Below are 13,669 nucleotides of genomic sequence, written 5' to 3'. Positions count from 1 at the left end.
CTGTGGAGAAATATGGTGTGGTGCAATTAAAGGTAAGTGAATGAGAACACATCCTTCTTGTGTTGAGGACTCCAGAACTGGGCGCAGTACTCGAAGCAAGGTCTCACGAGAGCAGAGTAGAGGGGCAGAATCACCTCCCTCGACCTGCTGGCCACAGCAAAACACTTCCAAGGGTTTACATATGCTTTCAACGCTTTTTTTTTTTTTAATAATGGAAGGTGAGAAAGCAAATTTTGTGTAATTTTTCTTTTCCCTTCTATTCTGTTCACTACCAATTCACTGGTTTATGCCAATTAACACTACTGAGAGTTTTAAACTTCGAGTCATATGAGGGTGTTGTGAATAGTGCTGAGGTATAACCATGTATGCTATGTTACTGTTTTTAAGTAGAGTAACAGTTACAGGAAATAAGCTGTCTTTGGCTTTTGTTGACAATTTCAGGGAAATATAACATTTTTTCATGTAATTCTGTTTGGAATTAGGTTATTTGGCTCTTAGAAAATGCTAACAGGATCCCTCTGTGTTTCCAGGGAGGAGTATTGCTTCTAGTACTGGCATTGTGCTGTAAGGTTGGTTTTCACATGGCTTCCCGAAAACTATCTATAGATGTAGGTGGAGCCAAGCGTCTTCAGGCTTTGTCTCATCTTGTTTCCGTCCTTCTGTTGTGCCCATGGGTCGTCGTCCTCTCTCTGACAACAGAGGTAAGATAGCAAATGTAAAAATCAATTATGTCTCTGCTTATGAAATGCGGTTTAAATATTCTTTAGAATTACCAAAATTGCATCTTTTATTTTAGTAGTAAGCTCTGCTGAAGTTTTTCCTCTGTATTTTGATGTATATCTCAGTAATTTCCTCTTTTAGTTGATAAGTCAATTTCATCTTTCTAGCTCAGATATTATATCCTGGATTCGTATACTACCATTGCACAAGTATTAATGTCTATAAACACAGGCTTTTTTATTGCTGAGGAGCAGATTATTGTAATTTAAAGACATGTTCATTATGCCTGCATGCTTAGGGAGATTAGGCCATTGCAAATGTGACATTGTGTAGGGCTTTGCTTTTAAGCACGTGAAACTGTTTTAAATACGGTACTGTGGTGCACATTAGCTGTATGTGTCTCTCTAAATCTGGAACGTTGATTTTATATGATAAATTGAAAGTGTAAAAGTATTTATGTTTTAATGGATTGATAGCAGTATTTGTATTGAAAGTGAATTAGATTTAATGCTGCATATACAATTGTATCTAATGGTGAACAATCCTGTTTAAAATGTGTTTTTTGTTGCAGAGTAAAGTAGAGTCTTGGTCTGCTCTCATCATGCCTTTCATAACAGTCATCTTTTTTGTTGTCATCTTGGATTTCTACGTGGAGTCCATATGCTCTGTGAAGATGGAAGCTTCCACGTGTGCTCGATATGGATCCTTTCTTATTTTCATTAGTGCACTGCTTTTTGGCAACTTTTGGACACATCCAATAACAGACCAGCTTCGAGCCATGAACAAGCCATCACACCATGAAAGCACAGAGCATGTTCTTTCTGGAGGAGTGGTAGTGAGTGCTGTCTTCTTCATTTTATGTACGTATTCTTATTTATCTTTTAATAAATCTGCTGTCCATGTGACTGAGACATCAGTCAGAAAATGGGTGTGTGCAGAATTATTTTGAATGAGATTTCATGGATTTTTCTGAATTAAAAGAGCCTGTAACACTGTGCTCTTTTACTGTCTGGAAGAAAAAGAATGTAATAGATCTGTTCTGTTGTGAAACGATGATCTAAGCTTACATAGCAATGAAAGCTCCTGATAAACCTTAAGATGAAATTGACAATCACTTTGCTGCCTGCAGTTTTCATGTAAGCTTTGATTGCTAATAAAACGTATTATAAAATAACTGCAAAGCTTAGAAACAGCAACAAAAACTTCAATACTTTCCTTGCAGCTGCCAATATCCTGTCCTCCCCCTCCAGGAAAGGGCAGAAGGGTACACTTATTGGCTATTCCCCTGAAGGCATTCCTCTCTATAACTTCATGGGTGATGCATTACAGCAGAGCTCTCAGTCATTACCTCGGTTTATTAAGGAGTCACTGAAACAGATCCTTGAGGAGTATGATTCTCGGCAGATATTCTATTTCTTGTGCCTAAATCTGGTAAGTTCATGTGGTTTTTTTTCAAAACAAATCACAGTAGTACATAGTACAGTAAGAAGATTTATTCTTTAAAAGGTTCCCATGATTGATTGTTTTTAAAGTGATCCTTGACAGAGGAGTTTCATTAGATGGAATGTTCAAACAGAAGATTCTTATGCTGATCTTTCAGTGAGTAGCAGGTCACTTGGATTTGTTGTCGCAATGCAGTACTGGTTCTATGTATAACTATTATACCAGTAAATAGATACTTGTATGATGGTATGTTTAAGATTGAGGCATCTCAATGGTACCTGGAGACAAGCTGAAACTAATCAGACCGCCAAGGATGGGGACAACAAAATAGTGTGGGATTGATTAGTGTCATTTTGGAGTAGGCTGGTTTTATTTCTAGCTTATCTCTAGGTCATGCATTAAGCAAGATTGATAGAACCTGATTTAGAAAGATCTCTCTTCATTCTTTGGCAGTTATCCAAGAAAATAGGGGGAGACATGGAATATCAGTTATAACTTTATGGAATTCCATTATGGAATCTGAAAGATGGGAAAAGAGTTTATAGGCAGGCCAGTTAGTAATAGTAAATCATATAGGGAGAGTATACGTAATAAAAATGTTTCCTTGTGGATCCTCCTCACCTAATTCTTAAGATTTAAACAGTCAATTAGCTGGTGAAGAATTTTTTTTATGGAACAGATATAGATAGCATTGTTTTTACGCTAGTGATAGGTGAGACCAGAATTGTTACATTGATAAATGACAAAATGCTTGAAATTTTGTCTGCACAGTGTTATTCTAAATTTCTAAATCAAAACTTAATTTATTTATGTAGAGGGTTGTTTTCTTATGCTAAGGCTTTTAGAAGGGTAGGTTCAAAAATGTCTCTTCACAGACTTGGAATGTATCACTTTTGTTTCACTGGAGGAGAGAGCAAATGGTCTAGAAATACTTTGAACAATATTTTTGAAAACTATCTAGTGTCCTATGAAATGATTTTCCTGCTAGCTACCAAGACATTAATCAAAGTTAATCTTTGAGGAAAAATTCAAACTCTCTTTTGTTTTAGGCTTTCACTTTTGTGGAGCTTTTTTATGGAGTATGGACCAACAGCCTTGGTCTTATTTCTGATGGATTTCACATGCTTTTTGATTGTTCTGCGTTAGTGATGGGGCTTTTTGCAGCTCTGATGACAAGATGGAAAGCAACTCGCATATTTTCCTATGGGTATGTGTATTAGGTTCCTTAAGGACTATCTAAAAATTATTCTACCTGCTCATTTTCAAAATACCCTGCTTTAAAGATACGTTTGGGGTGTTTTAGTGGTGCATGCCTGTGTGTTTTTTTGTTTTCACAGAATCATAGAATGGTTAAGGTTGGAAGGGTCCCTGCTGTGGGCAGGAGCACATCTCTCCCACTAGACCAAGTTGTTCAAAGCCCCATCCAGCCTGGCCTTGAGCACTTCGAGGGAGGGGGCTTCCACAACTTCTCTGGGCATTCCAGTGTCTCACCACTCTCATGGTGAAGAATTTCTTCCTTATATCTAATCTAAATCTACCCTCTTGCAGTTTCAGGCCATTGCCCCTTGTCCTATCACTACAGGCCCCCATAAAAAGCCCTTCTCCAGCTTTCCTGTGGGCCCCTTTCATGTATTGGAAGGCCCCTATTAGGTCACCCTAGAGCCTTCTCTTCTCCAAGCTGAGTAACCCCAGCTCCCTCGGAGCAGAGGTGCTCCTGCCCTCTAATCATCTTCATGGCCCTCCTCTGGACCCGCTCCAGCAGATCCATGTCCTTCTTGTACTCTGGGCTCCAGAATTGAATGCCGTACTCCAGGTACTCCTCACCACAGCAGAGCAGAGGAGGAGAATTATCTCCCTCTACCTGCTGGTCACTCTGCTTTTGATGCAGCCCAGGACATGGCTCGCTTTTTGGGCTGCAAGTGCACACGGCTGGCTCATGTTAAGCCTCTCATCAACTAACACACCCAAGTCCTTCTCCTCAGGGCTGCTCCCAATCTGGTCTCTGCCCAGCCTGTACTTGTGCTTGGGATTGCCCCAACCTAGGAGCAGGACCTTACATTTGGCATTGTTGAACTTCAGGAGTTTGGCCTGGGCCCATGTCTTAAGCCTGTCACGGTCCCTCTGGATGGCATCCCTTCCCTCCAGCGTGTTAAACACCACACAGAGTTGGATGTTGTCATCAAACTTGCTGAAGGTGCACTCTATCCCAGTGTCCGTGTCACCAACAAAGATGTTAAACAGCACTGGTCCCGGCACTGACCCTTGCAGGACACCACTTGTCACTGTCTCTTCTATTCCAGTTGTGTTCACGCTCAGCCCCTCTTGCACCTGCAAAAAAGTGTCTGAAGTGTTATTTCGATTAATCTCTACAAATAAAACTTTTTCCCTGTGGATATTATGTAGAAATTGCTTTACTCGATAAATGCATGTATGTCAACCAAAAATATATGTTGAAAGTCAGTGTTAATACGAGAATTTCAGTTCTGCTGACATAATCTAAATTTATATGGTTAAATTACGCAGTAGTTCAGCAGTTTGAAGCCCTGAATGGCAGTGCATATAAAAAAAACCACTTACATTATTGTAGCTTCATCCTGTTGGTGTTTGGAAAGTTGCAAACTAGCTACCTCTTGGTCAGAAATAAATAACTCAGAACTTAAGGCATGATTTGGGGATATGGAGGAAAAAAATCAAAGCAATCTTAATGCTGTTGTAAATGTATTATAACTTTATTTATTATAACTTTGAAATCAGAGCCCCCATTCTTCACTTGCAAAAATACTTATGTTTGCTTTCAGATATGGACGTGTAGAAATTCTCTCTGGATTTATTAATGGCCTCTTTCTGATGGTGATTGCTTTCTTTGTCTTCATTGAATCAGTGGCCAGACTAGTGGATCCTCCAGACATAGATACAAATATGCTAACTGTAAGTTTTATCGTTCTCTTTGATTGTTGTTAGGCAGTTAATGGTTCATTTATGTTTGTCTTAGTCTAAACTCAAGAGATCTAAACTGTGCTTTGACTTTTTAACATACTCTTACTTTAAAATCCAAACTACGTCTAGTTTTAAAATACAAAAAATATATTGGGGTGAGTATAATTTAATTACAATGATCAAACTGATTTTTCTTCTAAGATGTTAGAGCGCTAATCTTTTTAGTTTGTGGTCTTTCTACAGTAAAAGATACTAAGGAAATAATCTGTACAAGACTAAATTTGGTTCTGCTGCTATGTATACCAATGTCAAATATTACAGAAAAGATTTTGTAGTAGTCTCTGAAATCAAAAATCAGCCAGAATCTATAACATTATGCTGAGTGTGTTACTATGGCACAGGCAATCATGAAGCCGAGCAAGGCTGATCTTAAGTATGTCTCTACTTTTCACAACCTCTTCAGGGCCTCCCCACTTAAAGTTTTCATCTCTGTATTTCAAATGCAATAGACCCTTTTCTTCAGATTATTTTTTGTATTGTGGAATTCTGCAAATACAAGTCTTCATTTGGCCTATTTCCATCTTCATTTGTTTTCTCTCCCATACACACACAAATCTGTGCTCACCTGCTCTCTTTGTTGACAATGATTTTTATGTAGGCTCAATTAGAAATGTTCATTGATGGAATGAGGCTTGATTTTATTTTATTTTTAAATCTCCAATATTTGCTCCATTTTCACTACTGATTTTGTTTCTTGGGAGTGGGAGGAGTTACCCCCCCTAAATTAGCACAGTCTGCATAGCTAAGAAGGATCTAATAACCCCCAAGTAGGACTTGTTTAACTCCCTTATTAGCTGAAATTACCCGAACACTTTGTTTTTCAAAAGAAAAGTAGAATAGTCAGATGAAGACCACAACTCAACCAATAAAGCACTAGTTGCATTCTTCAGGTAATAATTTTAGATCAGTGTGCATGTCCTAGATACAATACACCTTTTTTTAGGCTGGTGAAAGCAAAGCAAAACTGGTATTCAGACTGCTTTCATCTGATTTTGAAAGCAGTCACCCTTTCTTAAACCCAAATTTGCTGTCTTGTCCTGATTTGTGGATACTAGGTCTTGCATTTTGTTGGTGGTAGCATTATTGGGAAGGTTGGGGAGGATAGGATTTTTCTGAGAGGGGAAAAAAAATTCCTTCGAAATCAACTTGTATACGCAAAGGTGTCTAAAAAGGAATCGGTATTAGAATAATTCTTCTGTTGATGTTAATGTTTCCACTGTTTTCGTTAATTAGGGGCACAGTGTTTCTGATTACTATGTTCTAGAAAGTAAATTTGAACACCAAGGAAGATGTGAGGTTAATGACTTTTCTCCCTCTCACAGCCAGTCTCTGTTGGAGGACTGATTGTAAACCTCGTTGGTATCTGTGCCTTTAGCCATGCGCACTCCCACGGGGCTTCTCGGGGAGGTTGTCACTCACACGATCACAGCCACTCTCACCATGGGCACAGCCACGGCCACGGGCATGGCCACTCCCACAGTGACCACGGGCACAGCCACGGGCATTCCCATGGGTCTTCTGGAGGAGGCATGAATACCAATATGAGGGGCAAGTACAGATTGTTGAATCATAGATGATGTATATGATTTCTGGCAGGATTTTAAGGTTTTCAGAATCAGACCCAGTACCGTAGGTCATTCTTAAATCTCCTTCCAGACATGATCTGACAGCCATTTTCTGTGGTGTATGTGAATTTCTCAAACTGGTTCTTCGTTTACGACCTTAAGATGAAAAAACCCAAGTTGAAGTGTTTCTTTGCACGCCTTTCTTAGGTGTGGGTAATACCTAAGGACTGATAAAAAGCACTAATCTACAGTCTTCACTAGCATTTATAAGCAGTCATTGTAAACCTTATGGAATAAGCTTAAAGTCCTTGTTTGTACGTACCATCTGGAAATGAAAGTACAAGGTCTCTATCTTGTGTAAAGATACTACCATGCTTCTAGGTGTCACGTGACAGATGGTTGTAGAAGTACTGAGGCAGGGAATAAGAAGCAGAAGAACATCTTCTAGACCAGCAATCTAGAATATGCTTCTATTTGTGATTCAAAAGATGATAAAGATGAAAATTTCTTTCTCAAATTCAAATCAGAATCTGACACAGAAGGACTATATATATATATATATATATAATTTCAGCATAGATATTTCTTAGATTTTTTTTGCTAGTAGTTAGAAAGTAGTTATTTACCAACTGCTTGGCTTATAAAAAAGTTCATAAAAGAAAGAGTTTTTTGTACACAGAAAGCTTGTCAAAGCAAAAGCATTTTAGCGAGTAGTCTCATATTTCATTGGTTATTTTACCTCCTAATTCAGCTGACTGTTCTGTTGTCTGGCATTTTTGTGAAGTCTGCCCATACTCTTACTTATTTCCATATTCTTTCAAATCCTGACTCTTAACTACCACTAACCTTACAAATAGAGATTTTTCTACACCCATGGAGTGTGCCTTGAGAATGCTACCCACCATTAAATGAGTATAAAGTATAAAATTCCTGTCAGTAGCAGGTAGATAATGTTAGTATAAAATTGGAGCTGAGTTGGCATACAGAAACCAAACAATACATTAATATCTGTCCAGATTAGCAGGCCAAGGCATTTACACTTAACTTTTTAGCCTCTGTTAAGAATCAGTAAGTCTCTCTATACAGAGTTAAATGATTATTCTGTGTAGTATAAATCTCACTAACAATTTCAAGACTGTTCACATTTGGTTTGATCTGTGAATTCCTTCCTCAATCATTGCACTGTAGAGTAATTTTTTTTTTAATTTATATGTAATTAAACATTAGAAAAGTTAAGCATTTTGTTTAATTTTGCACCAGGTTAGGCAGATAGTTGCCTCTGTTTAGTTTGAAGTGTGTTTATTATATTTAATAAACTCTACTCTGTTTCTGCTGTTGAACCTATATGTACATTTTAAACAAGACTGTTCAACTTAATCATTCAGTTTATTTTGTTTTCAGGTGTGTTTCTGCATGTGTTGGCAGACACTCTTGGCAGTGTTGGTGTTATCGTATCCACGATATTTATTCAGCAATTTGGATGGCTCATAGCTGATCCTCTCTGCTCTCTTTTTATTGCTACATTGATTTTTCTTAGTGTTATCCCACTATTGAAAGATGCCTGTCAAGTGCTTTTGTTGAGGATACCTCCAGAACAGGAGAAAGACCTGCATGCTGCTTTAGAAAAGGTCAGAACTACAATTCTAAACGTTTCCATAGACAACCAAAGCTAAACTGCTTTTAATAGTATTTAAACTCAAGTTCAGTTTAACACCTTCTGTTGTCTTAGACAACTTCATGTCTCAAGTTAAGTCTGCTTTCCAGAGGTGTGGGAGGATTAGGAGTTCTCCTGATCAAAGTTGTTTTGCAGCTAAAAAAACTTGAACTGTTTTTTGCTTTTATGGGTAACTCATGATTTCAGACAAGTATGATAACAGCACGGTAAAGGTACTTGGAAGTACTGTAGCAATTCCCAAGAGCTTGCAGCCTTTTTAAACTTGGTGTATACAGTTCAGGGTGAAGGATTACATCTTGAGCCTGTAGTTGCAGGTTTTCTCATTGGTATATCTCATGGAGGGCTTGCTGATCACAGTATGAGATGGCAAAAACTAAAGTTGCTTTTTCTAATTACTTTTTTGTTCTACTTCATCCTCTTCCTGCCTGCTGCAGTACAGTCTGTGCTTTGAGGCTGTACTTGGTCTTCACTGTTGTCTCATTTGAAGTTCCTACCCAAATTACGGTGCAGATCTCAGTTCAGAGAGCTCCTCTCTGTCAACTGGAAGTGTGAAGGAAGACTATCTTAATGGTGCCCTGTCAGCTAGTAGAAGGGGAAATGAGTTCTTGTCTACATGAGAAAGAAAAGAATAAATGGAAATTGGCTGGGAGACACTTCTGTAGTGAAAGGGAAGTTTGGTGCAGAGTGCAGGTTCAGTTTTTGATGAAGGCAGACAGCTCTTTTGGGAGACTGAAGAAAAAGTACGTTTTTGAAAACAATCAAAGAGCAATTCATTAAAAGCTAATAATCATCACAATAAACCAAATGTGCTTGATATAGGCTGACCACAGCCAACAGCCAGGATTCACCCAGGCATTTGCTTGCTCCACCCTTCACCACCACCACTGGAGGTGGGACTGGGGAGGGAACAGGAAGAGCACAAACACAAAAACTCTGGGAGCCATATAAAGGCATTTTCACAGGTGAAGCTAGTGGGGGAGGCAGTGCACCATCTCCCACATGCAGACAGTCTATAAGCAAGTCACCTTGGACACCAAGAAAAAGGGCATCTTCCTCTACTGCCCCAGTTTTTATTGCTGAGCATGGCATTATAAGGCATGCAGTACTCCTCAGGCCAACCTGGGTCAGCTGTCCCAGCTGCTTCCCCTCACAACTTCTTGCCCACCTCCAGCCGACTTGCTGCAGCGGTGGCAGAGTAGGAAAAGAATAAAGCCTTGACAGCGCCTAAGCACTGTTCAGCAACAGCATAAATGCTGGTGTGTTATCAAAACTCTTTTAGCACAGCCCCTTACAGGCTGCGGTGGAAAAAAATCTGTCCATCCCAGCCAGAGATGGTACAAAGATAAATTTTTTAAAATTATAAATTATGGGATGATGTTTTGTCTCTGAATGAAGTTTAGCTGTGATACTAAATAGCTGTTTAGCCTGGGCAGTTACGTAGCAGATGCCCTTGAAATTGTCAGATGCCTAGCCAGCTTTCTGGTTAGTCTCTCTATAGATGTTATTCTGATCTGTATACTAAATCAAGTTTTTGTCATGCTATTTAGCATTGTGCTCCTGGGTTTCTCACTGAGTTTGACTTTTAGCTTCTAGTCTTTGACAGTACTCACAAGGTGAACTTCCAGTACTACATATTTCTGAATATGGCCTAGCTAGAAACTGCTTTATTTCCCTGTGAAGTACTTGCCTCCAGTATCCATGTACATACACAAGTTTAAAACCTGTTCTTAAGTTAATTGTTGCTTATGTAATTTCTTCACAGATTCAAAAAATAGAAGGAGTCATATCCTACAGGGATCCTCATTTTTGGTGTCACTCTGCAAGTGTCGTGGCAGGTACAATACATGTGCAGGTGGTATCGGATGTGATGGAACAGAGAATTGTACAGCAGGTAAGGTGCAAAGTTTTTATACTCTAATGTCTTTACTGCTTACTCTGTACCCCTTTTTCAGTCACAGACTGAATTTTGAAGCTGCTGGTTGTGATTATTTTTGTGGCTGTAGTTTATGTCTTGGACTTGGTTTCTAATGCTGTACTTCCCCTTGCCTGCTGGGTTGCAATTAGTTGCACAGAGTTGTTTGCTACAACATCTGTCCCTGAGGGGGGAAAAAAAAAAGGGGGAGTGAGGAGGGTGTTTATCACAGCTGAAAGTGGTAACTACATCTGCTCTGGGAAAATGAGGAGGAGGTGGATTTCATTCTGCAAAACAGGCAATAAACAGCAGGGATATCTGAAGGCTAATCATAGGTTTCTCACTGGCTTAGTACTATCTGTCTGCCTTCGGTTTTTATTTTCCTTAAAAAGAAAATTCGTTATGCAAGACACTGAGAATTACCTATTATGCAGAAGTTGCAAAGCCATACCCTCTGAAGCAGCCTTTGCTTTCCAGGAAGTTCAGTTCTTTATGATGATGGTTTTTTTCATCTACAGTATTTCAAGTTACTATGAGATGCATATACAGTGTAACACTGTTAACTGTTCTGTTCAGGTTACAGCTATTCTGAAGGATGCTGGTGTAAACAACCTAACTGTCCAAGTGGAGAAGGAAGCTTATTTTCAACACATGTCTGGCCTCAGTACAGGATTTCAGGATGTCCTTGCAATGACTCAGCAACTAGAATCCATGAAATACTACAAAGATGGTACTTACATCATGTGATACTTACGTTTGCCAAAGGAAATGTGAATGGTGAAGCTGTAGGATTCCACATTCATATTTTGGTCGGGAGATCTTGCACATACATGAACAGAAACAAATGTAGTATATATTTGAATTTTTTTAAGCGTACTGTCTTTATTAAAATTGGATCAAGATGCTTTTATAAAGGAAATAAGATAGACTTGAATAATTGCTGTATATGTGAAAATAATGGAAATCTTACATCCTGCACTTGCTGTTTATTAAACAGAAGTCTTGCAACTTCTGGATGAACACAGATGTATTTCATACTTTCTCTTAAGTATAGAACATCTTGGTTATAATTTGATGTTGGTAGTGGAAAATGGAAATAGTTTATATAGGAATGCAGACATAATGAAGTGAAAAATACCTTCCTTTCAAACATGGCTTGAAGATTCCTTGAAAGAAAAATACATGTTTATTATGGGGATAAAAAATATGAAGTTATGGTTTTTGCACATTTCGTCAGGTAGTAGAAGTATGCGGGTTTTGTATTATGTCTCAGCATACAAATCTGATTTCTAAACAATGCATCAGAGCAAATAGTTGTTACCATTTTATATTGCATTATTCTTTTAAGGAGAGAAATCCACAGGTTAACAGAAAGAAATTGAGAGGGCAAAAAATTGCACACACTTTTCTGCTTCCTGGGAAGACTCAGAATGAAAAAAACACTCTGAAAAAGATTTTTTTTTGTACTTTTTATATGAATAACTGCAAATGCAATATTCTGAAGCTTAAAGTAATTAATCAGTGAGCATACAAGCACTCAGCTGAACTTCACCTCTTCAAAATACGTTATTCTGTCATTTACTTGATTTTGTTTCATACTACCATAACAGAGCTGCAGGTGTACTGTAGCCAGCTCTACCTTTGTGTATTACCCAAGGAAGCAGTCTGGGTTTAGAATGCTAAACTGTAACAGTAGTCTGGGACTTGGCAAGTTGCTGAAACAAAGTCTAAATTGAGACTTCTGGACTGGAAAGAGAAAGTGTCATGTTTAAAAAAGAATTATGCGTGTTGAGGTCTTAATACTGCAAAGAAAACAAATTACATCTTCAGAGTTAGTTATCTTTACATCTGTTTACAGTCTTCCTGTGCCCCTGTTTCTTCTTGTCTGAAGCCCTTAAGTACCTTCCTTGGAATTCAACAAATCAATTTAGTGGTTAGCAAGGATGAGTATGTCTTTCATCGTTCCATGTATCACACCAGTCTTATTTTGTCATACTGTTGTTTTTTCCTGGCCTTTAGGATCAATACCTGAGTCTCATTATAAAGGCTGGACTTGTTTGTGCAATTTGAGGATAGAGTAGTGTGGGAATTACATGATCAGATTGGATTCACCAGCAATACAGTTTGAAATGTCTTTCAGTTCTGTTTCTGATGGTGGTCAGACTCTTTATACAAACTGCCTAGTTTCTTTTGTAACTGTTAAGTTTACATTCCGTTCTTTTTCTTCCACTGCTGTGATAAAACGCTATGCGCAGTACAAGTCTGACTTGATAAGATGTGGTGAGAAAGTCTTCAGAAGTTGCATAGCTTTTACATAGAGGGATGAAGATTTGCACAGATCAGTTCCTCATTTCTCGATATTAGTGCTGCATAACCAGCAGAGTTCTTAAAGATTGATCCTGGGGTTTTTTTGCCATGTATGCTTTTGGCAGTGGTTTCCTCAGCTTGTCTCCTCCAGAAGGCTCAGGTCAGTTAAATAACAGTGCTGCAATTATGCTCGGCCTATAAACAGGATGGTCTTTTGGGGGTTGAAAACCATTCTCAGACAAAATGTGCCACCCATGTTTGAGGTGATTCTGCTGGATCTGACAGCATTTCACCAAACCAAGCCTTAGCCCCATCATAGACAAAAAGGGGGTGTTTCTTTCCTTTCAAATGAAGATAGATGAACATAATTTAAAGCCTTTGTGCTTGCCACAACTTTCTCTAAGCAAATGCTGACTGATATCCTACTTCAGTTGCCAGCAACAGGACCCAAAACAAATGAAAGCAGCTGGAACCATGTTAGGTGATCATCAGAGCAGTGAAGATCACCTCATGCCTGGGTACTTCATGGGCAAGTGAAAATCTGCATCTTAACACACTTTGGGCAGCTTTTTGTGTGTTACCCCACATACATGCATGATGTTTTTCCTGGCTACCCTGACAGTGAGGCAATAGCACTAAGCACTGTCTATCTTAAATTTGACAAGTCTGTATATGGCAATAATCCTCAAAAGAAGGGTTTGGGCTACCCCGGCTCTGCAAAGTCTTCTAGTACCATGATGTAAGGTAGGTTTTCTATCACAGGCCATAAGTCAATTGGTTTATATTTTAATAAATCCTATGGTGGGGGAGGTTTAGTCACTTGATCTGAATGCAGACAGTTACAACAAAACATTTTCAAAGATGTAAACTGCAGCCATTTACTGCGCATCTGGCAGCAAGCAACATACGTGTGTGTATAATGAGGGAAAAATAAATGTGTTTCTCAGTAAAATTTTATGTGGCGCATCTTGACTCTTCTGGTGAAGAAATCCAACTGGGATGCGAAGGTCTGTCAAGAAACACCCTGTACGAGCAGCGCGCCAGCCGGCG

The 13,669-nt window shown here is 38.8% G+C and overlaps 1 protein-coding gene across 1 annotated transcript; it reads left to right on the top strand.

Annotated features, from left to right (window-relative positions):
- Nucleotides 1–533: 533 nt before the first annotated feature.
- SLC30A5 (solute carrier family 30 (zinc transporter), member 5) lies at nt 534–11,334 on the top strand. The gene is made up of 9 exons (XM_009875630.1): nt 534–701; nt 1,292–1,580; nt 1,943–2,151; nt 3,213–3,370; nt 4,962–5,091; nt 6,483–6,708; nt 8,127–8,353; nt 10,163–10,291; nt 10,889–11,334. Exons 1-9 carry the CDS (start codon nt 582–584, stop codon nt 11,057–11,059), a joined length of 1,659 nt encoding a protein of 552 aa, XP_009873932.1. The 5' UTR covers nt 534–581; the 3' UTR covers nt 11,060–11,334.
- The last annotated feature ends 2,335 nt before the right edge of the window (nt 11,335–13,669 follow it).

This window comes from Apaloderma vittatum, unplaced genomic scaffold (genome assembly GCF_000703405.1).
Source record: "Apaloderma vittatum isolate BGI_N311 unplaced genomic scaffold, ASM70340v1 scaffold23118, whole genome shotgun sequence".
Taxonomy (NCBI): domain Eukaryota; kingdom Metazoa; phylum Chordata; class Aves; order Trogoniformes; family Trogonidae; genus Apaloderma; species Apaloderma vittatum.
Note: the sequence above shows the minus strand (reverse complement) of the source record. Positions and strands in the feature narration are given on the sequence as shown.